The 27,937-nt window shown below is 45.4% G+C and overlaps 1 protein-coding gene across 1 annotated transcript; it reads right to left on the reverse strand.

The window, feature by feature from the left end:
• Positions 1–54: 54 nt before the first annotated feature.
• Positions 55–27,796, reverse strand: COG4 (component of oligomeric golgi complex 4). The gene is made up of 19 exons (XM_029202181.1): positions 27,625–27,796; positions 25,902–25,984; positions 25,084–25,198; positions 22,159–22,333; positions 20,499–20,692; positions 18,178–18,283; positions 17,493–17,650; positions 16,703–16,761; positions 14,260–14,393; positions 12,432–12,550; positions 11,704–11,870; positions 10,735–10,900; positions 6,591–6,653; positions 3,438–3,554; positions 2,739–2,831; positions 1,760–1,843; positions 1,456–1,557; positions 1,079–1,207; positions 55–857 (listed from the first exon to the last, which is right to left on the reverse strand). The coding sequence occupies exons 1-19, from the start codon at positions 27,793–27,795 to the stop codon at positions 723–725; spliced, it is 2,370 nt and encodes a 789-aa protein (XP_029058014.1). The 5' UTR covers position 27,796; the 3' UTR covers positions 55–722.
• Positions 27,797–27,937: the final 141 nt, after the last annotated feature.

Consider the following 27,937-nt stretch of genomic DNA (forward strand, 5'->3'; position numbering starts at 1 on the left):
TGGGAAACTGCCCCTGGGATGATCCAACTTCTGGTGCTGAGGGCCCAAGAGATGGGATGAGGGTCCGGGATTGGATGAGGTACCTGTTATCATGTGGGTCCTGGTGGTGGCCATGTGCCTCTCTGGGTGTGGGAGGAGGCTGAGGATTTAGGCTTTTGCCTTCACATTTCAGTGCAACTGATGGGCCTGTCTTGCTCTGTAGCATCCAGCCCTTCCTGGAAACAGCACACTGGCATCTCTTCAAGGAGTATCTTTATTTAGGGTGATCATAAACATCACAGCCTCTCCTCGGAATAAACCTAATTCCTTAGGTCCCTAGATAAACCTAAGTCCTTTAAGACTGGAAGGGAGGCAGCCCATTTGCTGCAGTGTCCAAGGACAAGAGAATGACTACCCGTGCAGGAGACTGGCCTGCCCTGTCTTCCCCACCTAATTAGGAGCCAAGGGGGACCACGTTTGCTGCAGTGTCCAAGGACGAGAGAATGACTACCCATGCAGGAGACTGGCCTGCCCTGTCTTCCCCACCTAATTAGGAGCCAAGGGGGACCTACCTCACTTGGTGGGGAGAGACTGTCCCCCAAAGCACCCTGACAGGTCTGAGAACAGAGAGTGGACTGCGTCGGGGCCTTGTTTCCTGCTGCCAGCAGTGGAACAGTCTGGGCTGTGGCCACTTAGGGAATGGGCCCCAAAGTGTGATGGGCCAGGTGGGGTCACCCTGGCAGCTACAGGCGCAGCCTCTTGATGTCCTCGCTGCGGAAGTCTATGCGCAGAGCCAGCACCTGGCGTACTTCGGCAGGAGTGAGGCGCCACGTCAATGGGCCAGAGTTGGCGCCCCAGTAATCTAGGATCTCGGTCACCTACGGGGAAGAACAGAGATGAGTCAGCAAGGAGGGGCTATCTTGAGAGAAGGCCTTGGGCTCCACCAGAGGCAGAGCAGGAGTGCCCAGGAAGAAGGTGGCCTGCAGGGCTGGGTTGCTGGTGGAGACTTGGTTTTGAGGGAGTGGCAGGGATTCAAATTTTGTCTCTGCCTCTCTTCCCAGTCACCTTTCCCTGACTAGGCCAAGGGAGCCCTACATACCCGCTCCAGATTGAGGATTGTGGCCATCTGGGAGAGCCGGGCAAACTTGTCTCGGATGGTCCAGGTGGTCACCGTGGTAAGGTAGGCAATGAGTGACCTCAGTTCCTTGTCAAACTGCAGACCGCCCAGCTGCAAGGGAGCACGAGCCCAGTCACTGTTTAAGGTCTGGCCCTCTGGCCAAGCAGAACTGGCCCCCTATTTCACTCAGTGCTGGGCTGCAAGGCCAGCTGGGCCTCAGATGGTGCCTCAGCTGGCCCCACTGCCTCAGGGCAGGACTGAGCCTAGATATGCAGGGCCTGGGCAGACAGAGGGGACGGACTTGTCTTCCTTAGAGGGAAAGCAACAGAGCGGGGGGGCCTGTGCCTCCTTGACATTACCCGGTTGAAGGTGGACTTCAGCACCACTTTCTCCAACTCGACTGCGACAAGGCTGGTCATGAGGCTGGTCAGGCTGTCGTAGATGACTGGAGACAGGCTGGCCTGCAAACAGGTTAGGCATCAGCGGGAGTCCCAACTCACCCCTCTGCCTCCCAGGAGTCTTTCTCCTGTGGGAGTATTTCTATGGCCTGGGGCTCGGAAGAGCTTCCTGGGTTCCCAGCAGGAGTGTGATGAGAAGCCTCAGGCTGCTGACTGGGGCAGAGGTGGGTAATTCTATAGGCTGGTCCCAAGAGCCCCTGCTCACCTTGAACTCTGCCATTTGCTGCTCCAGATTAAGGATGAACTGTTGTACCCAAGGGTCATTGGCCTCATAGTCATTGAATTCTTCCTATTATCAGGAAGCAAGGTGGGTCACCAGGGGCGTCTCCAAGAAGGGCCATTCACCCCCACCCTTGTAGCTTATAACTCATCCAGCCTGAAATCAGCTTAAAATCAGGCTGGCAGAAACTGCTGCTGTTTCTGCATCACACTTCTGACCAGCAAACAGCCCCGGGCTGCAGCAGTGGCCCATGCAATATGGCAAAGCTCCTGGCAGTTTATCCCCTCTTGTATCTCATGTTATACAGGAATGAAAAGATTAGGCTAGAGGGGCTTCCCTGGTGGTGCGGTGGTTAAGAATCCACCTGCCAATGCAGGAGACACGGGTTTGAGCCCTGGTCTGGGAAGATCCCACATGCTGCAGAGCAACTAAGCCCGTGCACCACAACTACTGAGCCTGCGCTCTAGAGCCCGCGAGCCACAACTACTGAACCCGTGTGCCACAGCTACTGAAGCCTGTGTGCCTAGAGCCCATGCACCGCAACAAAGAGTAGCCCCTGCTCACTGCAACTAGAGAAAGTGCATGCGCAGCAATGAAGACTCAATGCAGAGAGGGAGGGAGAGAGGGAGGGAGAGAGGGAGGGAGGGAGGGGGAGGGAGAGAGGGAGAGAGAGAGAGATCCCAAGTCTATAAGATGTGGGGCAAAAAGAGCCTCAATAAATGAGAATGCATCAGGTCAAGGCAAACTCCCTTTAGGTGTCTTTCGGAGCCCTCTGACTGCAGGAACAACCTGTTCTGGGAGGAACCACCTGTTTCTGGGACGAACCTAGCCTTTGAGCACAGGGGAAGTGGGCCTGAGAAATATGTAAGGTCTAGTCTGTTCAGACAGCTCCACTGCACTCTAGCTGTGGGCTGGGGAATGAGGGGTAATCCTGGGCTTTGTGGCCGTCCGTGGTCAGGCTGACCTCCTCGATGTTGTGGGAAACAGAGAGAAAGGTGTTGATCCAAGGCTGCACCTGCGGCTTGATGGCTGTGCTGTTTAGCTCCATCAGCCCTTCCTGTAGGACAAGGCAAAGACGCATCAGGCACAGAAGGCACATGCCTCCATCCCTTCCCTTTCTCCTGCTCTACCCATCCTTTGACTGTCAGGGCATCCTTCCAGCCATGAGGCTTTTCTGCAGGCCCTGTCTGAAGTCTAACAGAAATAATGCTAATCAAAGACTCCAGGAACAACTTGTTCCTTTCCAGATATATTCTGATTCAGGTCCAGGCCAGAGATGAGACCATGGGGTTGGTCTGTTAAACTGTAGAAAGAAGAGATTTCTGAGTGCCTGGTACTAGGCAGCACCTTCGGCTAAGGCCAAGCAGATCTCAGTACCCACATGGTTCAATTTCCTCTGAGGACCCTTCTGAGGGCTCCTGGCACTGTGGAGATTCTAGAGGACCAGAATGCCAGCTTGTCAACATGACAGCTGCACTGCTGAAAAACCTTTAGTCTTCAAGGGACTCGCACAAGTTCAGTGGCTTGCACTCTGCTCCCTCGTGCCTCGTCTTCCCCGCCTCCCGTTTCCTTATATGCACGAAGCCCATGATAAGCCAGTGACAATATTCTCAGAGCGAGACACAGGCCCAGGATTCAGGCAGCAGTTGAACCTGGGGCTTACCTGCAAGAGGTCTCGGAATTTGTTGGACACGGCAACCAAGTCAGAAAGGCAGCTGTCAAACTTGGCCTGGGCCTGCTCCCCTCCAATGCCTTGGTTGAACAGCTTGGTGCAGTCACTCTAGGGGAAAACACCCAGCCATCAGGCTTCTGAGCATGCCTGGGCCATGGGCGTGTGAGAAGGGCGAAGAGGCCAACATGAAACCAGCCATTTCTCCTATTCCAGCCTTATCTGGGAGCAGCTCTGGCCAATCCGAGGCAAGAACCCTGGCTGGGTCTCAGGAAACCTGGATTTGATCCTGTGGCTAGTCATTTGGCTCCCACTTCCTTCTTTGTAATATGAGGGTATTGGTGTCAGGGGGTGTGAGTAAGAAACACAAATATCAGAAGTTTTTCACACCTTTAGAGTCAGGCATTCCTGGCTTCAAATCCTGGGTCAGCCATGTATTAGTTGAGCGACCTTGGTCAAGTGATTTAAAGCTTCTGAGCTTTAATTTCCTTGGCCATAAAGTGGGAACACATTCCTGCTCCCATGGTGGTTTTGAGAGTTGGACGAGATGATGCACAAAGTGCTTAGCCCAGTGCTTGGAACGTAGTAGGCACTAAGGAGACACTAGCTATTGTAATAGGATCTGCTTTGTAAATAATTTGGTCTGGCTGCCCAGGGGATATTGTCATGACCATAGGTAAGATTTAAGTGTTTACTCTGTGCCAGGGCCCCAGTTTTAAGCTTTTTACTTTTATTAATTAAAGTACCTTTCTTATAGAGTAGGCACTATTATTATCCCTACTGTATAGATGAGGAAACTAAGGCACAGAGAAATTAATAACTTGCCTAAAGCCACACAGCAGTAAGTCGTGAAGCTGGGATTCAAGCTGGGAATTATGGCTCCAGGGCACCTGTTCCTAATCCCATACTAAGGTCTAGCTGCAGAGAATGCCACAGGGGGAGCTGCTTTGGGTTGGCAGAAGCTGCCTGCATTTCCTATAGCCTCCTAACAGTTGGTGCCATTTTGGCTACAGTAGGAGCAGCTGTGAGGAAGAGCTGCAAAGGGACTGATCTAGCCGGGAGAGGTCCCTGGTCCCTGTGGCAGCTCCAATACTTACTATCTTTAACTAGCCTTTTAACCTCATCTGTTAAACGGATGTCACACCACCTGACCTGCCTATCTCAAAGGACTGCTGACGGGGTTGAGAAAGAATACATGTGAAATGCAAATCTAAGGGGGAGGGGCCATTTATGGGAATTGTTTTTCCAGCTCTGTTACCCTTCTTTTCATTCACTTGGCTAATTCTGCTGGCTCAGTCCTGAATTCCTAACATTTCCCAAAAATTTACTTCAAAATCCAACAGACTAATAAACGTTAAGGAAAAAGTCTGGAATACAGTCTAACGTGCCATGACTTAAAAACAACTACCTTGTTGAACACTTACAACGTGAGAGACACTACACTGCTGGTAGTTAGTGAATATTGCTCTTATTTTATTCCATTTTAAGGCCTTTTTGGGGGTGAAGTGCTAATCTGGTCCAGTTTACACTGTAAACTCCCACCTGACTGCTCTCTCCGAGCCTCCCTCAGGAACCCCGTCAGCAACTAGGCCCTCTTCTCACGTGCTGGCTCCCGGCCTCCTCAGTCCGCCCAGCCCTAAAGCCAACACTCAGCACCAGCCTCGGCACTGAGCCCCATGCTTCTGTAGCCAAGCATCTTCCCTGGTACGAGTGTCCGCTGGGGAGGCAGGACTCTGGCTTCCCTCTTCTCCCAGAGGCAGAATTGGGGAGTGATGGAGAGCTGGGCTCTTCGTTTTCTAATACTTAACGAAGTGATTGCTCCATGATGTTATGTATAACTACTAATACAATCATTAAGTACCACTGCATGCCACTCATGTACCAGGTGCTTTATATTCTTGTTCAATTCTCACAACAAACCTGTGAGGCAGAGAGCACTACCCCTGTATACAAAAGAGGAAACTGAGGCTCAGGGAGGTTAGAGAACTTGCTTCAGGCCACACAACTGGTCAGTGGTCAAGTGGGGACTTGAACTCAGGGGTATGTGACTTCCAAGCCCAAGCAATTTCCACTGTTATATGGCCTTCCTTAAAAAAATGACAACAGGGCTTCCCTGGTGGCGCAGTGGTTGGGAGTCCGCCTGACGATGCAGGGGACACGGGTTCGTGCCCTGGTCTGGGAGGACCCCACATGCCACAGAGCGGCTGGGCCCGTGAGCCACGGCCGCTGAGCCTGTGCGTCCGGACCCTGTGCTCCGCAACAGGAGAGGCCACAACAGTGAGAGGCCCGCGTACTGAAAAAAAAAAAACAAAAAAAAAAACAGACAACAGCAACTGGCTCTGTATAGGGTTAAGTGAACCCTATATCATCATTTTTTTTTTTTCCGGTCACGCCACGCAGCTTGCGGGGTCTTAGTTCCTTGACCAGGGATTGAACCTGCGCCGTTGGCAGTGAAAGCACAGAGCCCTAACCATTGGACCGCCAGGGAATTCCCCCCATATCATCTTAATCTCAAAATGTATACAGGGCTTTATCACTTTTTTTTTTTTTTGCGGTATGCGGGCCTCTCACTGCTGTGGCCTCTCCTGTTGCAGAGCACAGGCTCCGGACGCGCAGGCTCAGTGGCCATGGCTCACGGGCCCAGCCGCTCCGCGGCATGTGGGATCTTCCCGGACCGGGGCACGAACCCATGTTCCCTGCATCGGCAGGAGGACTCTCAACCACTGTGCCACCAGGGAAGCCCGGCTTTATCACTTTTATAAAGTGCTTTCAATCCTGTTTTTTTATCGGGCCAAGCAACAAACCCAAAGCAGGGCACCATGGAGATCTGTATCTTGTTTCACAGATGAGAGAACTGAAGCTCAGGGAGTTAAGGGGTTTGTCCAAGGTCACATGCCAGGTATGTGCTGGAAGAGCTAATTTGAATCCTGATCTCCTAACTCATGGGTCAGAGCTCTCCCCATAGTTCAGAGATGTCCTGCTACCATGTCATTCACTAATGAATCCCTTCAAATGCTCTGAAGAAGAGCTGGCTCAATGCCAGGGAATGCCATAGCTCCCACTAGGAGGAGTGCACAGGGCTCACTCTCAAAAGGAGGCCTGGGGAGGCTACAGCCACTGAAAGCTGATAGGCAATTTCCCCTGTACCTCCAGTGTCTTCTTCAAAGTGGAGATGTTTTCACTGCAGACTTCCACGTTGTTCAGGGTCACCTGGGAGACAAGGACAGAAGAATGTGACTTCCTGATCACTATTATTTGTACCCACTCCAAGGCCAGACTGGCTGACAGCTGCACTCCTGAGGCTCGGGGTGGGGGTGGGGGGCGCTAAGGACCACCCACACCAGTGTCATCAGGCAGTGGGCTCAAGTCTTGGTGGGCAGAATGGTGAACCAGGCTCGCCCTTTCTCCTGGGCTTGACACAAAGGCAGCGAAGCCATCTGACCTCAGAGGTAGTGACCCAAGGTTTCAGGTCTTTTTGTTCCATGTTTAGGCATGCAAGTCTCGGAGAAGTCCTTGGGCTCCAAACCTCCAAGCCCAGGTCGGTGATGCAACAGCTGACATTGATTAAAGAAATGCTTCCTGAGAGCCTACCACCTATGAGGCATTTTCTCATCATTAGTTCTTTGGCTCTGTTGAATACCTTCTTCAAAACAAGTATAGTTGACCCTTAAACAACGCAGGGGTTAGGAATGCGGTCGAAAATCAGCACGTAACTTAGAGTTGGCCCTCCGTATCTGCATCTGTAGATTCAACCAACTGTGAATTGTGTAGTACTGCAGTATTTTACCATTGAAAAAAATCCACATATAAGTGGACCTGTGCAGTTCAAACCTGTGTTGTTCAAGAGTCAACTGTATTATCAAGCCAGCTCACAGGTGGAAACATGACTCCTAAGAAGGTGAAATAATTCACCAAGGTCAGTCAACTTTTGATTCAGCAAATATTTAAAGTGCCCACTATGAGCCAGGCACTGTTCTAGGTACTGGGAAGAAAGCAGTTAACAGACAGAATCCATCCCCTCGCAGAGTTTACATTCCAGAAGGGAAGTCAATAAATAAGTGTCAGGTAGTGATAAATGCCATGAGGAAAAATAAAGCAGGGTAGGAGGACAGCAATTCAAAGAGTGACAGGATTAGAGCCAGGATTAGAATTTAGGTCTCCCCACTCTAGGCCAAGGGCTCCTTCCTTCATAACTCAACGGCCTTATGAGTTTGGTGCAGAAACACCAATCATAAAAAGCAGCATGTGACAAAAGTGACAATTAAGGTAAAAACTGCTATGGTCATTTAGAGGAAAGACACAATGTTTTGGTCTGAGGCATTCTAGGAAACTCCACGGTAGAGTAGGTAACTGAGTGGAACTTAAAAGGCTAGAACATAATTCTGATAGGAGAGGAGGGTGAGTACATTTCTCCACCCCCATCGACCTCCTCTAGTCCAGTCTCCTGTTTGATATTATCTTAATGGTACTTAGGATTATCTGATATTGTCTTGTTTGTTTCTTGTTTCCCTTTCCCACTAGGATGAGAGCTCCAGAAGGCAGGGATCTAGTCTGTCTTCTCTACAGCTGTATCTCTAGCATAGCACCGTCCAAGAGAACTTTCTTGATGATGGCAGTATTCTAAATCTGAACTGTCCAGTATAGTAGCAATAGCCATGTGTTGCTACTGAGCACTTGAAATGTGGCTGGTGCAACTCAGGAGCTGGATTTTTAGTTTAAAATTAAATTTAGATAGCCACACCATACTGGGCAGTGCAGCTCAAAAACCTAGAACAGTGCCTGATATATAGAAGTTTCTCAATAAATATTTGTTGAATGACTGAATGAGTGAATGACTGTCTTCTGGAGAAAGGATAACATAAGCAAATGCAGAGTGGCATAAAATCCAAAAAGGTATTTGGGGACCAGGAGAGTCAGTGCACAGACATGTACAGGGAAATGGCAAGAGGTGGAGCTGCAGAGATGCGTGAAGTCAGACTGGGAATTGGGAGCTATGCTGTCCTGTGGACAACGGAGTGGCACTGACGATTATTTAAAGCGGGTGAATGCCGCACGAGCACAGCTCTGGTTTGGGAATACTAATTTAGAGGGCTTGTGTAGGAGAAATTAAGAGTTTGAGAAGATCACATTGCCTTTGAACTGGTGTTCTGGTGCCATGACCAGGAAGGCCGAGGTGAGGTAGGGAGGGGCTAGTATTTCAAGAGATGAGTCAGAAGCTTCAGGATTTCAGGGTGAAAGAAGAATCCCATAACCCCAGGGATTGAGATTAGGATGTCCCTCCTGTCTTCCACAAAAATACTGCCCATGTCAGTGTCCTGCAGCTAATACTGCAAGGTCATGCTGCTGACAATGCTGCTAAGACCACCTGCATGGTGGGTGGATGAGACTTGAGGTCTTTCATTAGCATGCCACAGCACAAGGCTGCTAACATCGCAAGCTTCCAGAGAAATAACTGCACTGTCATGACAGCTCAAGGATGAAGGCCACAACATAAATGTTTCCAAGGCACTTGAGGGCATAAGTAAAATCTGTCATGAGGGAAAAATGGATTTGAGTTCAAAGGGTATTGATTTCAAATACCAAAAACTTTGATGTCAAAGTTTCCTTGTACTGACAGTACTTGTAAGCATGGATTCACTGGGCTTATCGCTAGCTCATGGTGAATGATACATCAGCACTGTTGGGGAATTCATCTTGACAGCCAAAGGAATCAAGGTGACATAAGAAATAGGTCCTACAGTGGGAGTGATGACATTTTAAGTACTTGGCATCAGGAAAACCAGAAAACTGTCACCAAGCATTTAGCATCACCTTTTCTTGTTGGCCTTATCTTCTGGGCCCTCAAACAATGAAGCTGTCTGAATGGGAGCAGCGAATGTGTGAACACACAGCAGCCAGCATACTGGGGACTCGTGGAGCCAAGGGATGGAAAATAGGACTAGAGTGACAGGATGGATCACATTCTGGAGGGCTTCAACAAACTGTCAGGCAAAGATGTCTAGTTTTGATATGGTAGGTAGCAAGGAGTCATTTCTGAGCAGAGAAATGAAAGAATGAAAACAAGTTCTATAAAAAATGAAATAGAAAGCAAACAAAATGAAAAATTTAAGTCAGTTCATGATCATATGAAGTTGGTTGCCAGAAATTTTGGCAAAGTTCTCCAAAGGTACTATATTTCAGAGGCAATAGTTTCTTGGAGTTCATCCCCTTTTTTGGCATCAACCATGACATCCTAAAAAGATAGAACCCATGCTCAGGGAAGATATTTTCAATGACAAGGAGAAAGTAAGGTTTCCTAAATAGACTTCATTGGATCTGTCTGAGGACTAGTTACTGCGGGCTCCCCTGCATACGGGCAAAGTAGATATTAGCATGTTTAGGCTTCTGTCTCTGAAAGCAACATCTTAACTCTTTTGGTATTATAGGCCCCTTTAAGAATGATAAAACTAAGGACCTTGCTTCTAGAAAAAAAAAGTGTATACATTTTTGCATCCTACCCCCAGGTGTTCAGAGACCCCATCTGTGGACTGTTGACTGAGAGCTCTGCTGTTGGATGCTTCCGTCAGGTCTCTGAACCCCAGGAGCCAAGCAGACTCAGAGCCTGGCCAGTGTGGGGGTGGAGCAGAATGACCTCTGACGGCGCTGTACCCACACATGAAAAGACACCATGTGCCAGAAACGCCTGATCACAGGCCCAGGGCTCATCTGCATTCTTTCTGGCTCATCACAAATTGGTTGTTACCCTGTATAAATCCCTTCTTCCTTCCACGATTCTCCTTCCCCAGCTGTCACACAATGGTAAGACTGCCGTTCTGTGTAGCAGGACTTTAAGAAGGTCACCTTTCTGAGGAAGCTGAGAGCCTGAGAAGTACGCTAGAAAAGCAGTTTGGTAGGCCTAACGGGTCAGCCCCAACCCATGTTGTAGGATGTCCTCAGGGAAGTAGTCTGGGGGCCTGGCACAGATGTAATCCAAGCTTGATACTCAGTGGAGCCCCTCAGCAGCTGGGTAGTGCTCTTGGGAATAAGCGCTGGGGAGAGCTGAGGCGCCTAGCCTTCCAGGCAGGGAATAGTGCAGTGCATGTCCTGGCTCGGGCTGCTCTGAAATAGGTCCTTGGGTAAGAAATGGTTTCACAACCTTCTAGGAGGAGCTTTCCTTAAAGGAGGAGTTTTCCTTGTATATAGACACTGGAGGAAAAGCCTCCAGCTGAAGGCTTGTTATACTGTGGCTTAGAGGTCACAGTTCAACCCCTTGAGATAAATTGAGCAGCTCCCAACCTGTGGGGCTACCTACCAGGAAGGACAGCTTGGCCTCGTCAGTGCTCTCGATGCCTTTAGTGTCAAATTTGCCCTGCTGGAGGCTGCTATGCATGATGTTCACGGCACTTGTCACCCCACGCTGGATGTCCTGAAAGGTGGTGGCTGGGAAGCCCATCCGCAGCTTGTTACACAGAACGTCCCTGGGGGGAAGATTGGCATATGAGGATTGACAGCACTCAACCTGGCCTCCAGTTCAGCATCACCAAAGGGCTCACTATCCTGACCCAGAAGCATAAGTTGCTCTTTCCAGGGAATAACCAATCCATGAGATCACCACACGAGACGCTTAGCGGCCAGGGTATGAGAGGCCAACACCCTCTCAAAGGCACTGATATGAAAGAATACAGAGGAGACTGGCCAACTCTTTACTCCCTATGAGGCTTTCACTTAACGCCACTGAGCTCCAAAATACTCAAGAGAAGGCAGTACAGCTTAGTGAAAGGCAGTACTGTGTAAGAGTTGAGAGAATAGGTTTTGAATGTCACACTCTACTCCATATTCTACCATTTATGAGATGTGTGATCTCCCTGAGTCTGTTTCCTCATTTACAAAAGAGAGCTAATGGTTCCTACCTCATAGGGTCGCTATTAGGACCGAACAGGAGCAGGAAGTTAGCACAGTGCCTGGTCTGTAGCAGTGATAATTATCATTGTTAAAATTACAACTACTGCCCTCATCTGAGCTGCCTGGTCTCTTTCCTAGGTCTGAGGACCAATAACTCCTCCAATCCAGTCCAGGGAACACAGTTTTGGCCTATAACATATCGGGTTGCTGTACAACTGCCTGGAGTCAAGGATGTTGTGCTACGGATGGGAGCTTATATCCTGTATAGAACTGAACTACAATCATAAGGAAAAAAAGGAAGAAACAAAATGGGCCTCAGGAAGCAACCACAACTAGGACCTTTTTGCCTCCTAGAAAGCAGAAAGGGTGTTAACTGTACCTGAAGTCAGACTCCAGCTCTGTGGTGGCGAGGTTGATCATGGCACAGAGACAGTCGATGCTGGAGCTAGACAGAGCCCGCCCAATGCACTTCTTAACAATGTAGAAGACATCATCCACCATGCTGGATGTCAACTGGCCCTTCTCATAGGTGTCCAGAGCCACAGCCTACAAAAAAGGCAAAGCACCCAATGAGGGCCCCAGTTCTGTATGTCACGGTTCTAGATGGTTCTGGAACAGGCCCTGGCTCTGCTCCCTTTTCTGTACCTTGTCCGTGTTTTTCCCAACATAGCTTATTCTGGTCACAGCTTGGTGTGGTTCTTCCTTGCCAAAATAGCTCACTTCCCTACTGATCACCACGTTAGGAAATTTAAGTATTTAGGGCGTTTGCCTTGGGAACATCTGTTACGTAGGTTGTAAGACACCAGGCAAGGCCCTTCTTTCCCAAGGCTCCTCACTCACATACCTCCAGAGAGGCAGGGAACAGGTAGGTTCCCTGAGGAGCTGAGGTGTTCTTTTGTGATCCTTGGGAAAGAAGTCCCAGTTGGGTCCACAAAGAGCCTGATCACTCCAAAGATGCCCTCTAACTATTCAAAGCAGTACACTCAGTCTGCATGCAAGGGTATTCTCAAAGCAGGACCAAGAACTATGACATGCCTCGGCCTTTCCCTTCAGCCTGGCTTCTTGGACAGGAAGCCCCAATTCCCAGGGATGTGTCCTCTCTCCTACCTTGTTGACAGTCTCCCTCATGAAGTATTCCTCCATGGTAATATACAGACCAATTAGCTCCTGCATGGTGCAGCTCAGTAGGCAGTTATTGAGGAGTTTGTCCAGGGACTTCTGGTGCTCTAGGAGACAGCCAAGAAAGGAATGCTCACTCTTCTTCCCCAAGGGAAATGGATCATTTTTTTCAGGTCCCTTTCTAATCTCTGTTCCAAATCTGTACATGATTTACATGGTTATAATCACAGTACCAATAAAATTTTGTATTCTGCTTAAATATTATATCACAAATATTTCAATGTTTCTACATGGCTTAGTTCTTCTTTTTAGCTTACTTATTTTTAATGGCTGTGATATCTTATCATGTAGATGGTCTGTTTTTAGACACCTGGGTTATTTCCAAACATTTTGCCATTATTAGAGATAACTGAAAATCATAGTCATTGGAGATTTTAGTTAATGTTATTGTACAAAGAAGTTTTTACTTCTTTTCCATTATTTCCTTAGAATTAACTGGTAAGACTCAAAAGACGTAAGCTTCCAAAGCCAAAGACTAAAATATATTGGGTACAGACCATTTCATTCTCTAACCAGTGCTATCCAACAGAATTTTCTGTGATGATGGAGATGTTCTATATCTATTGTCTAATATAGTACCACTATTAAGTACTTGAAATGTGCTTAATACGATAGAGGAACTGAATTTTAAATTTTATTTACTTTTAATTAAATGGCTTGTGGCTTCTGTATTAAACAGTGCAACTCTGAACACACATGGTTATTATTAAAACAGCAATAAGCACAAAACTCTAAATGAGCATGAATCCTCCTTTAAACACCAATTCAGGGAATTCCCTGGTGATTCAGTGGTTAGGACTCCGTGCTTCCACTTCAGGGGGCATGAGTTCGATCCCTGGTCGGGGAACTAAGATCCCGCAAGTCATGCAGCGTGGCAAAAAAAAAAAAAAAAAAACCCACCTGGGTCATATAAATAATTCCCTTGCCGTGTATTATTGATACAAGCCATGCAGAATGCCACAGATGTTGGGTCAGTTTCAGGTCTCCAGTTCAGGGAATCCTGCCTATACTCAACCAGTAGGAATTAAATGGTTTTCTTAAAAACGTGGAGAGTCAATTTGTCCATGAAATAGGACCACGGCACACCTTTTTATTCTACATATTTATCCCTTCCAAAATTGCGACTGGAGGAACTGGGAGACTGAGGGAGGGAGTGAAAGGCTTTCTTTATAACACGTACTCTTTTTATATACTCTTTATACTACATATTCTTTTCTCAATATTATACCTTAGTACTCCATTGAGGTATAATTTATATACCATAAAATTCACCCACTGTACATGTACAATTCAATGATTTTTTTTTAGTAGTTCTATAGAGTTTTGTAACAATAGCCACAATCCAGTTTTAGAATATTTCTATCACTCCTTTAAGTTCCCTCATGAAATTATGTATATTTTTTTGTTCTACCTACCTATCTATCTTGTGCACATATCACCTACTTAAACACCAATCCCTAAATCTGAGCTGGTGAGGAAGCACAGTGTGGGGAAAAGAGCAGAGGAAAATCATTGAACCACTCTTGCCTTTAGCTTTCCTCATCTGTAAAATGATTAGATGGCCTCAAAGAGCCAGTCCAATTCTAAAATCTGGGAAGTCTAGATTTCCTCCTGGGAGTCAATTTGTCCACAGACCCCCCCCCACAGACTAATAAGCCCCAATTATTTCCTTATTAAAAGATCTGTGACTTAAGTATTACAAAACAGAGCCAACTATACCCCAACCCATCCCAGAGAACATGGGAAATGCCTTTACCTTGTTTTACTTCTTCTGAGGCCATGGAGTCCCCCACCTCAAAATCTGAGCTGATTCTTTTCCTGAGGAAGCGTAAGTACAGCTCACTGCGGGCATTCATCAGGGTGACCTCAGTCAGGATAGGATCCAGTTCCCTGAGACACATGGAGCAGAAAGAATAAGCAGGACACTGGATTCCTTCAGATATAAGAGCTACAAGGAAAACATAGTCCCAAACTCCCCTTCCCCCTGGGCCCAGAAGGGTCAGCTCTGCCCGATGGACCTCCTGGCTCTGCTGGTCCAATTATAATCAGAGACAGCTGTCAACCACATATCCCATTTGCATGTTTCACCTGAACTATTCACCCCCTAAAATCCTGCCAGGGCTAAACAAGAGATTGGGAGACGTATTTTTGTTAGTGGTTTAAAATGATCTATTAGTAAAAATTATCGATGCTTCATGGGAAAGAAATCACACCTCCCTAAGTCCTCATGTAGCTGTGCTGGGATTTTTTAGGGTACGTCCTTAAACTGTGTCTCACACCCATTCATCTATCCAGATGAATAGCCAAAACAATCTTGGAAAAGTAAGGACTTGGAAGACTCACACTTTGCAGTTTTAAAACTTACTACAAAGCTACAGGAAACAAGACAGTGTGGTTTTACTGGCATAAGAATAGACATACAGATTAACTAACAGTCCAGAAATCTTGACGTTTATGGTCAACAGATTTCCAACCAGAATGCTAAGACAATTCAATGAAGAAAGAGTAGTCTTCTCAACAATTGTGCTGGGATAACAAATATCCACATTACCAAGAATGAAGTTGATCCCCTCCCTCACATTATAGAAAAAATTAACTCATTTTCCACACTGAAGTCCAAGAAATCTTTTCAAAACATAAATCTGGTCATACCATAATCATATGATTTCCATAGCTCTTAGGATACAAGACACTGAATGGCCTGACTCTAACAACCTCACCAGGTTCATCTCATAGCAGGCTCTTGCCAACTCTCTGCACTTCAGCTATACTGGCCTTCTTTGGGTTTTTCAAATACACAGGGTCTCTGCACGTGCTTTCCCTGCTCTACGTGTTACACATTTCACCTCTTATTCCTATTTACTCTTTCTGTGCTGCACGGCATGCAGGATCTTAGGGATGGAACCCAACCAGGGATGGAACCCCTGCCCTCTGCATTGGGAGCATGGAGTCTTAACCACTGCGCCACCAGGGGGTCCCCCTATTTACTCTTAAAGTCTCATATCTAAGGTCATTTCCTCACGATTTTTTTTCTTGAACTTCATCAGCTTAGGTTACATCCCTTTATTACATGCTTTCCTGTACTCTATGCTCAGTATGTTGTAATGGTTAACAGCACCAACTCTAGACTCAGACTGCTTGGATTCTATTCCTGGCTCTGCCACTTTCTAGTTGAACAACCTTGGGCAAGTCACTTAACCTCTCCAGGCTTCAGTTTCCTCATCTGTAAAAAGTGTTTATGGATTAAATCAGTGATCTTAACTGGGGGCGACTTTACCTCCTGGGGTAAATTCGGCAATGTCTGGTGATATCACACTACCAGCATCTAGTGGGTTGACGCCAGGGATGCTGCTAAACATTTTACAATGCACAGGTAGTTCTCCACAACAAAAAAATTACCCAGCCAAAATGCCAATAGTATGGAAGCTGAGAAACCCTAGATTAAATGATTTAATATTGGTTAAGTGTTTAGAACAAAGTCTGGCAGACAGTACACACTATATACACGTTAGCTATTATTGTCTACTTTATAGACCATAAATGCCACAAAGAAAGAATTATGTCTGTTTTGTTCACTTTGCTTTCTGACATATCCCCAGTACCAAGGACCAGTGCCTGGCACGTAATATGTATACAGTAAAAATTTACTGATTGAATGAATACACTTTTATGTTTGGCATTTCTTTTAATAAGCATATGTTACTTTTATTAGAAAAAAGTAGAAGTTAAAAATTTTAGGATAGTAGTTACTTTTGGGGGAGGAGAGTCACTTTGGGGAGTTCAAAAGTATTGGTAATGATCTAGCATTCTTTACAAAACACAAATATGTTGTACATATGCTTTTGTTTGTATGCTATATTCCATTAAAAAAAAGAGTCATAGGGCTTCCCTGGTGGCGCAGTGGTTGAGAGTCCGCCTGCCGATGCAGGGGACACGGGTTTGCGCCTCGGTCCAGGAAGATCCCACGTGCCGCGGAGCGGCTGGGCCCGTGAGCCATGGCCGCTGAGCCTGCGCGTCCGGAGCCTGTGCTCCGCAAAGGGAGAGGCCACAGCAGTGAGAGGCCCGCGTACCGCAAAAAAATAAAAAAAGAGTCATAGATAAAGTATTTTTAAAACATAAACCACATTGTAAGAGAGCAGTCTCTGAATGATACTTGATTACCAATTCAAACTCCTATGGGCTGAAGAAAAGCACATTACCTTGGTTCTATTTTTTCTGATGTAGAGTTTCTCATCAAGTTGCTCTGGACATGCCGGAACTGCAATATACCACAGAAATGAGAATGCTCTTCCCCTCCCTCCTTCTTTCTGCCCCTCGCTGGTCACTCCAAACTTCTGGCATAAGTATGTTTAGGTTTAGTTTGTTTAACAGACAAGCCAAAAGTAGGCTCTCAGGATGAGGAGCCAAAGACTTCCTTGTGATTTATAACGCTAACATTCACCTCTGTTATCGCACTTAAAAGTGATGCTAGTGCTGTTCCAATGGACTACTGTCTAGAGTCTCCCAGAGTTCTAGAAATAAAATTGTATGGGGCTACTCCTATTTCTAAGTCCTACTCCTACTTTATCTGCTCAAAGGAATGGAGAAACAAAGTTCTAAAAAAGCAAATGTTACACCTTTAGCACTTAAGGAATGAAGGAGAAATTTGAGACAAATTACTTAACACTGAATAGGACCTTAAGAAGTAAAATTCCATTAAATCACTAGAAGGCACTGTTGTACATTTTGTGATAGAGAAGTGGTCTAACGTTTCTGTTGTGTTCCTTTTAGGAAGCCCTTTCTATTTCCTTCTCAGTCATGTACTGAGGCCATCATTAACTTGACAACACCTCAAGTCCAAAGTAGCTGGTGAGAGGCAAGAAGCAGGCCAGTCTGCATTTGCCATTTTTCTCCTAGCTGCACCTTTTTTCACTCCCCTCCCTAATTTATTCTATTCAGCGTTGCTCGCTAATGCTGCTACTAAACCACCTATAAGCCTCCCCTGCTCACCTGCTGGTGGTAGTCCCTCTGCTTGATGAACTTGTCTACCACCTTCTCCACCTGTCTGTCACATTCCACCTGCAGATATTTTATCAGCGTATAAAGTCTCCCTGGGCCATAATAGGTTTCCACTATCGGTTGATGGGTCTCTACAATTCGGGCAATCCCTAGAAGGGAAAACGTGAGAGGGTTGTATTCCAAATATTCTTCCCACAAGATAAACTCCTTTCTTCCATCCAGGACTGACCTGGGGTCTAATTCAACCCTTTTTGGCTGTTTTACTTCCCAAAATGAACACAAATTGTACTCGTCAGTGCCAGGAGTTGCTAAGCAAATCTGTCTATTAAATATGCACAGTGCTTAGTAAACCAGCAGGCATTTGATAAATTATACTCATAGTTTCTACAGGAGCATCTCTGGAAATAAGCATCACTCTTCCCAGTCATTTATTTTGGGGTTAAATTCACTCTTAGAGTTTGGGTCTCGAGGACTAGGGAGAATCAAAACATCTGAGAGACGCTAACTAATCTTTGCTAATCAGGTACTGAATTGGGAAGTTAATTCTCCAATAAGTCAACACATAGCAAACCATAGGATTAAATTAAAGGCATCAGGCTAGCAAGGAGAAAAGAAAAGCTAGTGATGCAGGTGTTATAAGTGTCTCCAGTCTCCCGAGAGTGGAAACAGGGCTTGCCTTCAAACAGAAGAGTGAGTGTATCTGCAAAGATGACTGCAGCTCTTCGATCACTCATGTCTGTCCCTAGAACCAACAGTAGATTCTCCTCAGCTTTACTGGCCACCTGAAAAAGTAGAAAATCCACACATTTTTTTTTTAAAGGTTAACTGCTCATATTTCTGTTTTGAACATATATACGCACATATATGCACAAGAGAATGCTAAAGTTATTTTTTCAACTTTTTTTTTTAAATTTTATTTTTGGCTGTGTTGGGTCTTTGCTGCTACGTGCAGGCTTTTTCTAGTTGCGGCGAGTGGGGGCTACTCTTCGTTGCATTGTGCGGGCTTCTCATTGTGGTGGCTTCTCTTGTTGAGGAGCATGGGCTCTAGGTGCGTGGGCTTCAGTAGTTGTGGCACGCAGGTTTTAGAGCATGCAGGCTTCAGTAGTTGTGGCTCGTGGGCTTTAGAGTGCAGGCTCAGTAGTTGTGGCGCACGGGCTTAATTGCTCCGCGTCATGTGGGATCTTCCCAGACCAGGGATGGAACCCGTGTTCCCTGCATTGGCAGGCGGATACTTAACCACTGTGCCACCCAGGAAGTCCCCACATATATTTCTTAGACCAAAGGCTAGCTTCAGTTTTCCAAAAAGACCTCCCATTGGCTTTCTTTTTCCCTTGATGCTTGAAAGCCTAGGCAGCACACAGGAACATCCCTTGGGGGCTCTGGGTTGTCCAGGCCTCAGGGAAGACAAAGAACTTAACACAGTTAACTCTTCTTCCATTCAGAGGTATAAATAAAGCTTTCCTTTTCTTTGATAACATCTACAGTCATTAAACTGGGGAGAGAGTCCCAAGTTTCAATAATTGTTTCAAAGTATAACTCAAAGTTATTATTAATGGTGCTTCGTTGAGCAGGGGAAGGAATCTGGGTACTTGGAAGGGATTTTTAAGGGATTAACAGTAGAAACCATTTCCAGGTTTCAGATGGCAAAGTACTGATTAAAAAAAAAAAATACTGATATAAGAGTACCAAAGGGACTTCCCTGGTGGTGCAGTGGTTAAGAATCCGCATGCCAGTGCAGGGGACACAGGTTCGATCCCTGTTTGGGGAAGATCCCACGTGCCGCGGAGCAACTAGGCCCTTGTGCCACAACTACTGAGCTTGCGCTCTAGAGCCCATGAGCCACAACTACTGAGCCCACGTGCCACAACTACTGAAGCCTGCGCGCCTAGAGCCCATGCTCTGCAGCAAAAGAAGCCACCACAATGAGAAGCCTGCGCACCGCAATGAAGAGTAGCTCCCACTCGCCACAACTAGGGAAAGCCCGTGTGCAGCAATGAAGACCCAACGTAGCCAAAAATAAATTTAAAAAGAAAAAGTCCCATAAAGCAGTTATATTTTATTTTTAGTTAATTTTTAGAATGGGTAAAACATACTTAAACATTCAAAAGAAACAAAGGAGTGTCTGGTGAAAAGTAGTTCATCTTACCTATGTCTCTTGGTCTCCTAAGTCTCCTCTTGAGAGGCGACCACTGTTAACCATTCCAAAGATATCCTATGTTTATATAAGCATACATTTTTACTGCCACTCCCTTCATTTTAAACATGAATAATAGCATACTGTTATTTAACTTAACCAACCACATGTTAGAGAGTAAAATGTGTCAGCACATATGGAACTGTCTCATTTTTCTTAATGGCAAAATAATGTTCCATTATATAGAATTGAGGGGGTGGGGACAGGATGCACTGTGACATATAGTTAAATAACAACAACCCTGTGCACATATGCCTACTGATGTTTGTTTCTGTCCATCTAAGGATGGGCTGGGCGGAGGCGAGCTGAGACTAACTGAAGCCTGTTTCTTTTTCAGTTTTAATCTTAAGTGACCTCACCTGCTTCATCTCAATTTTTGAGACGTAAGCCTGGGCTCCCCCCTCACCACCAAGTCTTATTTTGAGACTCAAGCTTGGTTATGAAGTCTTAAAACCACTAACCAACTTCTCTGAATGCTCTTAAAAGAAGCCAGTCCCTGGTTGACAGCCTGGAAAGGGTGATTCAGCTTGTCAGAGAGTCTGCATTTTAATTTTTCTATACTTTCACTTGGTCTGTTGGAAATAAATGTACAGCAGCAGATGTCCAGACCATGCCTGATACACAGTAGACTGGAAATAGGTAAGTGTTGAATGAATGTATGCATCCAGTCCTGCCAGGATACAGCAGAAAAGGGAAGTCAAATCCAGAGGTAAAAAAGTATCCACAGAAAATGTATCCATACAGTGCCCCAATCTGCAGGTGGAGAACTGTACATTATCCTGCCAAGCAATCAGGAGTCATACCTGCTTGCAAAGGTATTCTGAGAACTTGCTTAGTCCCTCCTCATGCAAACCCAGCAGTGGGAAGATCTTGAAGAAGCGCTCCACCTGGGGCAGATCCCCTTCCTTAGTGGCAATGGCAAACTTCTCTGTGACAATGGCTTTGAGACGCTGCTCAGCTTCCTGCAGCAATTTCAGGTTGGCATCAATCATGCTGCCTGCACAATGGGGAGAAAATGAGAATTAAGGTAAAGAATGGTACTATGCCAGGTATATGCCACCTGGTCTGCACATTCCAAAAATATGTAATGAGCACTTAGTGTGTGTAAGATGCTGTACTAACAATATGGATGATTAAGAGAAGGGCTTCCCGGGCTTCCCTGGTGGCGCAGTGGTTGAGAGTGGGCCTGCCGATGCAGGGGACACGGGTTCGTGCCCCGGTCCAGGAAGATCCCACATGCCACGGACTGGCTAGGCCCGTGAGCCATGGTCGCTGAGCCTGTGCGTCCGGAGCCTGTGCTCTGCAACGGGAGAGGCCACAACAGTGGGAAGCCCGCGTGTCGCAAAAAATAAAAAAAATAAAAAAAATTAAAAAAGAGAAGGGCTTCCCTGGTGGCGCAGTGGTTGAGAGTCTGCCTGCCAATGCAGGGGACATGGGTTCGTGTCCCGGTCTGGGAGGATCCCGTATGCCGTGGAGCGGCTGGGCCCGTGAGCCATGGCCACTGAGCCTGCGCGTCCGGAGCCTGTGGTCCGCAATGGGAGAGGCCACAACAGTGAGAGGCCCGTGTACCGCAAAAAAAAAAAAAGAGATGAATCAGCCATGATCCTATTGTCAGAGAAGTTACAATCAACTGAACAAAATAAGATTTGTGTGCAGATAACTGTAATAAAATTCAGTGTATGGTAAGTATCATAAGAAAGGTGCCACAGTCACATATCTGGTTGAAGTAATCAGAAAAGCCTTCCTAGAGATGATATTCCATCTCTCAAAGACGGGCAGGATTTTGATACCTGAGCAGGGGGAACATACATTCCAGGCAAGGGGAATGAAATGAGCAAAGGATTAGAAACAGAAAGATGCAGAGTGTTGCAGATAGTACATATCCTGGTATATAGAGGAGCTCAATAAATGTGTGCACAATGGATGGACGCATAACTGAATGGCATGAAATAAGGCTAGAAAGACAGAGTGGGTTGAGATCATAGAAGGCCCAGAATACCAAGCTAAAAATTTAATTTTAAATTAAAAAATATATATATTTATTTATTTGGCTGCACTGGGTCTTAGTTGTGGCATGCGGGATCTGGTTCCCTGACCAGGGATCAACCCCGGGCCCCCTGTATTGGGAGCATGCAGTCTTATCCACTGGACCACCAGGGAAGTCCCTAATTTAAATTTTATAAGCAGGCAACATGGTCAAGTGTAAAGAACCCACAGGTAGTAGGTCTGGATTCAGTTTTCTTTTCCGTAAAGTAGGAACAACAACCTCTGCCTCGTGATGGTCTAGGACCTACACGGGGTCTAGTACCAGACAAGGAAATTTCCTAACAGATGTCCTTTTGCTGGTTGAGACTGCCTACTTCAGATTACAGATGCTTGCACCTAAACTAGAAATTACAGATGTTTAAACTACATTACAGATGCTTGTAACTAAACTACAAATCATCAGTTTGGGATGCCAACCTTCTTTGCCCTGTCGGCTGAGCTCGATGACTGACTTGTCCAAGCACAAGTAGCGATGAATGTGGGCTGCAGCCTGCTCATAATCTTCATTTCTCAAAGCAGTCTGAACTCCATCCATGCAGAACTTCAGGTCCAAGATGTCATCAGCTCTCTGAATGGCCTGATAGAGGCGATTCTGCAAAAAGACCTGGTGGTTAGAAACAATGTCCTATTCTTTCAAATATCTCTCTCCAGAAGGTAGAGTTTCAGGGGCTGAATGTGATTAACCAGACGTCCTTTTCAGCTTTCACTGGTAAACTAAAAAGCACCACCACTACCACTCACAAAACTTGTTGACGATGGTCAATACTACTGATGGGTATCACACAATTTTATTTACTTGATTGACCAGGTCATTTATTTTAATGGAAGTAGGAACGGGAATAATCCATATTTATATTTGGCTTATACTGTTTAATTTATAACACAACCAAAATGTATTTGACTTTTTGGGGACATGATATTGTAAACCAGGTAATAAAATATGCAAAATACATGAAAAGTATTTTTGTTTTATTTATTTACTTTTCATATATTATCTTTATCAGTATTTCATTCTTTTTGTAAAATTTTTATTGGAGTATAGTTGATTTACAATGTCCTTACAATGTTTTTTTTTTGGCTGCATTGGGTCTTCGCTGCTGCATGCAGGCTTTCTCTAGTTGCAGTGAGCGGGGGGGGGGGGGGGCTCTAGGGTTCACAAGGTCTAGAGCACGGGCTCAGTAGTTGTGGCACATGGGCTCAGTAGCTGTGGCTCGCGGGCTCTAGAGCGCAGGCTCAGTAGTTGTGGCGCACGGGCTTAGTTGCTCTGCGGCATGTGGGATCTTCCCAGACCAGGGGTCGAACCCGTGTCCCCTGTATTGGCAGGTGGATTCTTTTTTTTAAAATTTATTTTATTTATTTTTGGCTGCATTGGGTCTTCGTTGCTGTGTGTGGGCTTTCTCTGGTTGTGGCGAGCAGGGGCTATTCTTCGTTGTGGTGTGCAGGCTTCTCATTGCGGTGGCTTCTCTTGTTGCGGAGCACAGGCTCTAGGCGCGCAGGCTTCAGTAGTTGTGGCACGTGGGCTTCAGTAGCTGTGGCTCGTGGGCTCTAGAGCGCAGCTTCAGTAGTTGTGGCGCACAGGCTTAAGTTGCTCTGTGACATGTGGGATCTTCCAGGACCAGGGCTCGAACTCATGTCCCCTGCATTGGCAGGCGGATTCTTAACCACTGCGCCACCAGGGAAGCCCTGGCAGATGGATTCTTAACCACTGCACTACCAGAGAAGTCCAGTATTTTTGTTTTAAAGAAGACATTTAAGAAAACTTTAATATGTGAGTTGGTAGCTGTGTGGCTATAACGTTTTATGGTAAATTATTTTGGCAGAATCTGAACAAATAGATAGGGAATTGTTATGCTATTTGACAGGGGCAATCTGAGGCTGGGACTGACTTGTTCAAGAACCCAGATCCTGTGCTTGTGTTCAATACAGCAGCTACGAACCACCTGTGGCTAATGAGTGCTTGAAATGTGACTAGTCCGTGGGGAATATCCTGGTGGTCTAGTGGTTAGGATTTGGCGCTTTCACTGCTGTGGTCCAGGTTTAATTCCCGGTTGGGAACTAAGATCCCACAAGCTGTGTGGCACGGCCAAAAAAAAAAAAATAAAAATAAAAACTTAAAAAAAAAAGAGGTATAAATGTGGCAATAAACTGTATCTTAAAAAAATAAAAAAAAAGACAAGAGATGTGACCAGTCCAAATGAAGATGTATACGAGTAAAATACATACTGGATTTCAAAGACTTAGCACAAAATAAGGTAAAATATCTCACTGATACCGTTTCATAGTATTTCCGATATAATGGGTTAAACAAATGTTATTTTTAAATTGTTAAAATTATATTCACCCATTTCTGTTTTGCTTTTTAAAAACGGTCACTGGGAAATTTTACATCACATGTGGGGTTCATATTAGATTTCTTTTCCAATCTGAATGACTTTTATTTCATTTTCTTACCTAACTGCCCTGGCTAGAACCTCCAGTACAATGTTAAAGAGTGGCAGCAAGAGCTAACATCCTTGTTTGGTTCCTGAACTTGGGGGGAAGCACCTAGTCTTTCACCAATAAGTATATTAGCTGTGGGATTTTCACAGACGCCCTTTATCAGGTTGAGGAAGTCTCTTCTGTTCCAAGTCTGTTGAGTATTTTTATCAAAAGGGTGCTGGATTTTGTCAAATACTTTTTTTGAGTCTATGAGATGATCATATGGTTTTTTTTTTTTTAATTTTACCTATTTTTATTTTTGGCTGCACTGGGTGTTTGTTGCTGCGCGCGGGCTTTTCTCTACTTGAGGCGAGCAGGGGTTACTCTTCCTTGTGGTGCACGGGCTTCTCACTGCAGTGGCTTCTCTTGTTACGGGGCATGGGCTCTAGGCACGCGGGCTCAGTAGTTGTGGCACGTGGGCTTAGTTGCTCCGTGGCAACTAAGGGATCTTACTGGACTAGAGCTCGAACCCGTGTCCCCTGCATTGGCAGGCGGATTCTTAACCTCTGTGCCACCAGGAAAGCCCGATCTTATGGTTTTTGTCCTTTATTCTATTGATATGATATGTTACATTCATTGATTTTCAGAGGCTAAACCAACCTTGCATGCCTGGGATAAATCCCACTTGGTCACAGTATAGTCTTTTTTTTCATATACTTTGCTGGATTTGATTTGCTAGTGTTTTTGAGGATTTGTATGCCTATATTCATAACAGCTATTGGTCTGGAGTTTTTTTGTGAGACCTTCGTCTGGTTTTGGTATCCTGCATTAGGTTTCTATTGGATGGTGCTACTCTAATTTCTAACGTGGTAGCTTCTCTACTGCCCTCTACTAACTCAAATATCAAAAGCTCAACGGGATTACCTTGGCCAGGTCAAGCTGACGGACTTTGCTGGACACATTCTCAGCTAGGTTGCAGGTAAAGGTGATCATTCCAGCTAGCTGCTTTGCATCTCCTTCAATCAACTGCAGGTTGGGACTGGAGACACACATTGTCAGCACACATATCCATAGGAGTAGACAGTAGAAGAGATGGAAAAATTTTTTTTGCAGATGAGACTACGTCTTCTACTTCTTTTGTACCTCCCTACAACTCTTAGCTCTGTTCATTCTATTCACAGCTTTTTCTCAAGAGTGTTTTAGTGAAAACTCAGGCCTATACTTAATAATAAATTAATTTCAATAACTATTAAAGACACCCCTAAATAAGTACTGCCAAAGAACCTATTTAGACTCCCCCAAGTGTTAAGTGAGCATAAAATTCACTAATCAACAATCTAAGAGGATGATGAAATCAAAGAGCAATTTTTATGACTAGAAAATATACAAAATATGTAAAAACAGGGGTTCTCAAACTTGAGCCATATGTCAGAACCACCTGGTATGCACATTAAGCTGGAGAGTCTAGGGCCCCACCCCCAGAGTTTCTGGTATAATAGGTTTGCGGTGAGGTCCCAAAATTTGCTTTTCTAACAAGTTTCCAAATGTTGATACTTGCTGGTCCAAGGACACTTTGAGAACAGCTTAACTATACCCTTAGGTAAACACTTTACCTGGAGGTAATGCTCCTTTTCAATTCAAACTCAACTTGCATTGTATTAACAGAATGTTAGGAAAAATAATAACTTATCCAGTGGACCCTAATGGAATTAACAATAGGTCTTGCTGAGATGAAGACTCACCCCATCCGGTGGAGAGTGACCATTTTACTTTCAATGGTGTTTTGCTGCTCTAAAAGAGCATCCAGCTCTCTCTCCACCACTTTCTGAAACACAGAGAAACAACCTGTCATTAGCATGATCAGAAGGAACCTTAAGAGTTATCTAATCCAACTACTTAGCTGAAGGGTAAATCCCATTTCAAATGTCTTCTTTCACTAAGCTCCTCTAGGACTTTAACAAACAATACTTCATTTCTGCACTTACCATATTACATAGTAATTGTTACCTTATGTGTATCTTATTCCATCTAGGAGATGAACACAACAAAGGGAGTACATAAACTTTTATTCAATTTCATTAGCATAGTGCCTAACACAGGAAGGCATTTAAAATATAAAGGCTCAAATAAACAAATGAAACTTCTACAGTGGCAGTTATAAAAAGTTTCTTCTAGTGTACAGTCAGTAGCCAGAAGCGATAAATATAATTCTCTCTCAGCCAAGGCATTTATTGCACTACCTTAACTAATGTAACCTTCTTATGCTTGAGTTTCTTCATCTGTAAACTAGGGACAGTAATATATATCCCATACGACTGTTGTGTGAGCCAAACAAGAAAACACATATAAAGTGCTTAACATAGCATGTCGCGTATGGCTCAACAAAAGACATAAGTATCAGCTATATGTTTCTACTGAAATAGTCCAGTAGGATCCAGAGGAAAACATGCCCTTGACAGTCATCAAATACAAATACAAAACTAATATTGTTTGTTCTGTTTGTAAGACTGACTTAATTTTCCCCCCATTCATTGAATGCAAGCTTAGTACTGAACTTTATAAAGCACATCTTGCTGAAAAACGTATTAGAAGCTGCTAGAGTTGGTATAAGTTAATATTATATTTGAAAATTCTCAAGATATCAATGACCACCTCTGCTCCAGTATGAAATTGCCTTTTGTGCTCAACCTTAATAATAGTTTGGTTTAGGAAACAGCTACTAAACTTTTAGATTAGAGTTTAGATCTTTCTTCTGACTGGCAAGGAGCCCAAATGACATTCAAAATTGTATTGACATCATCAAGTCTCACGGAAAAGTAAAGCAGCCTGCAAGGAATGAATCTTCGACAGAATATAGCCCACGCCCCTCATTTGACACCACGCAGGGGCACAAGAGATGAAGTGACTTGTCCAAGATTAGAACAGTTGTGCCTGAGTCTTAAAATCTCAAGCTTCTATAAAGCCCTGCATTTAACTGAAACACTAAAATTACACCCCCAAATTCATTCCCCACAGGAGGAAATCTTAAAACGCATCAAGGTTATTTGCAATGATTTCTCGCTTAAATGAGATAATGGGGTAAAAGGAATTCATAATTTTTAAAATTGCTAAGCCGTTGCAAGAGAGCCTTTACTCTTATTTTGAAAAGCAAGCGAGTCGGCGTATACCCTCAAGTCTAACTTCACTCTGGCGGAGAAACCTAGAGATTAAGGGCCAGGGAAATCAACGGGGGAGGGGGGGCAGATCCCCTAGATGACAGGAAAACATGCTTGGGGGCATGAGACCGAGTAAACAGAGAAGTCAGGTCGCCCCAACTACACTCAACTACACGCTTGCTTCTCGAGTAGGTGCTTTTTTGTTTCCTCGGCAAGAAGAGACCTTCCCACAGCCTGAATTTCCCAAGACTGACGGCTCCTAAGCCCACTGCCCCTGCATCCTCTTGGAAAAAGAAGCTCAGCCCCCCACCTCCTCGCCGCAGAGCCGTTGATACACAGCTTCCAGCTCCTGCAGCTCGGTCAGGGAGCAAATGAGCTCACTGGAGATTCCCGAACAGCTGCCTCCTCCCACGCCGTCAGGCGGCGGAGGCACCCCTAACAGCCTCTGAGCAGAATCGAGGTCTGCCATCTTGGTCCCCATTCCTCGCTTCCGGCCCCGCGAGGACCCCCCCACGGCTCGTTGGCGCTCCACGTCTTTGGGGCTGCCCACGGCAGTGCCCAATGAATTTGTAGATTTTTGGTTTTTTTTTTAAAGTCTACTTTAAAAGGTCAATTCATTTCCT

This window comes from Monodon monoceros, unplaced genomic scaffold (genome assembly GCF_005190385.1).
Source record: "Monodon monoceros isolate NGI ecotype Baffin Bay Population unplaced genomic scaffold, NGI_Narwhal_1 Super_Scaffold_10, whole genome shotgun sequence".
Classification (NCBI taxonomy): Eukaryota; Metazoa; Chordata; class Mammalia; order Artiodactyla; family Monodontidae; genus Monodon; species Monodon monoceros.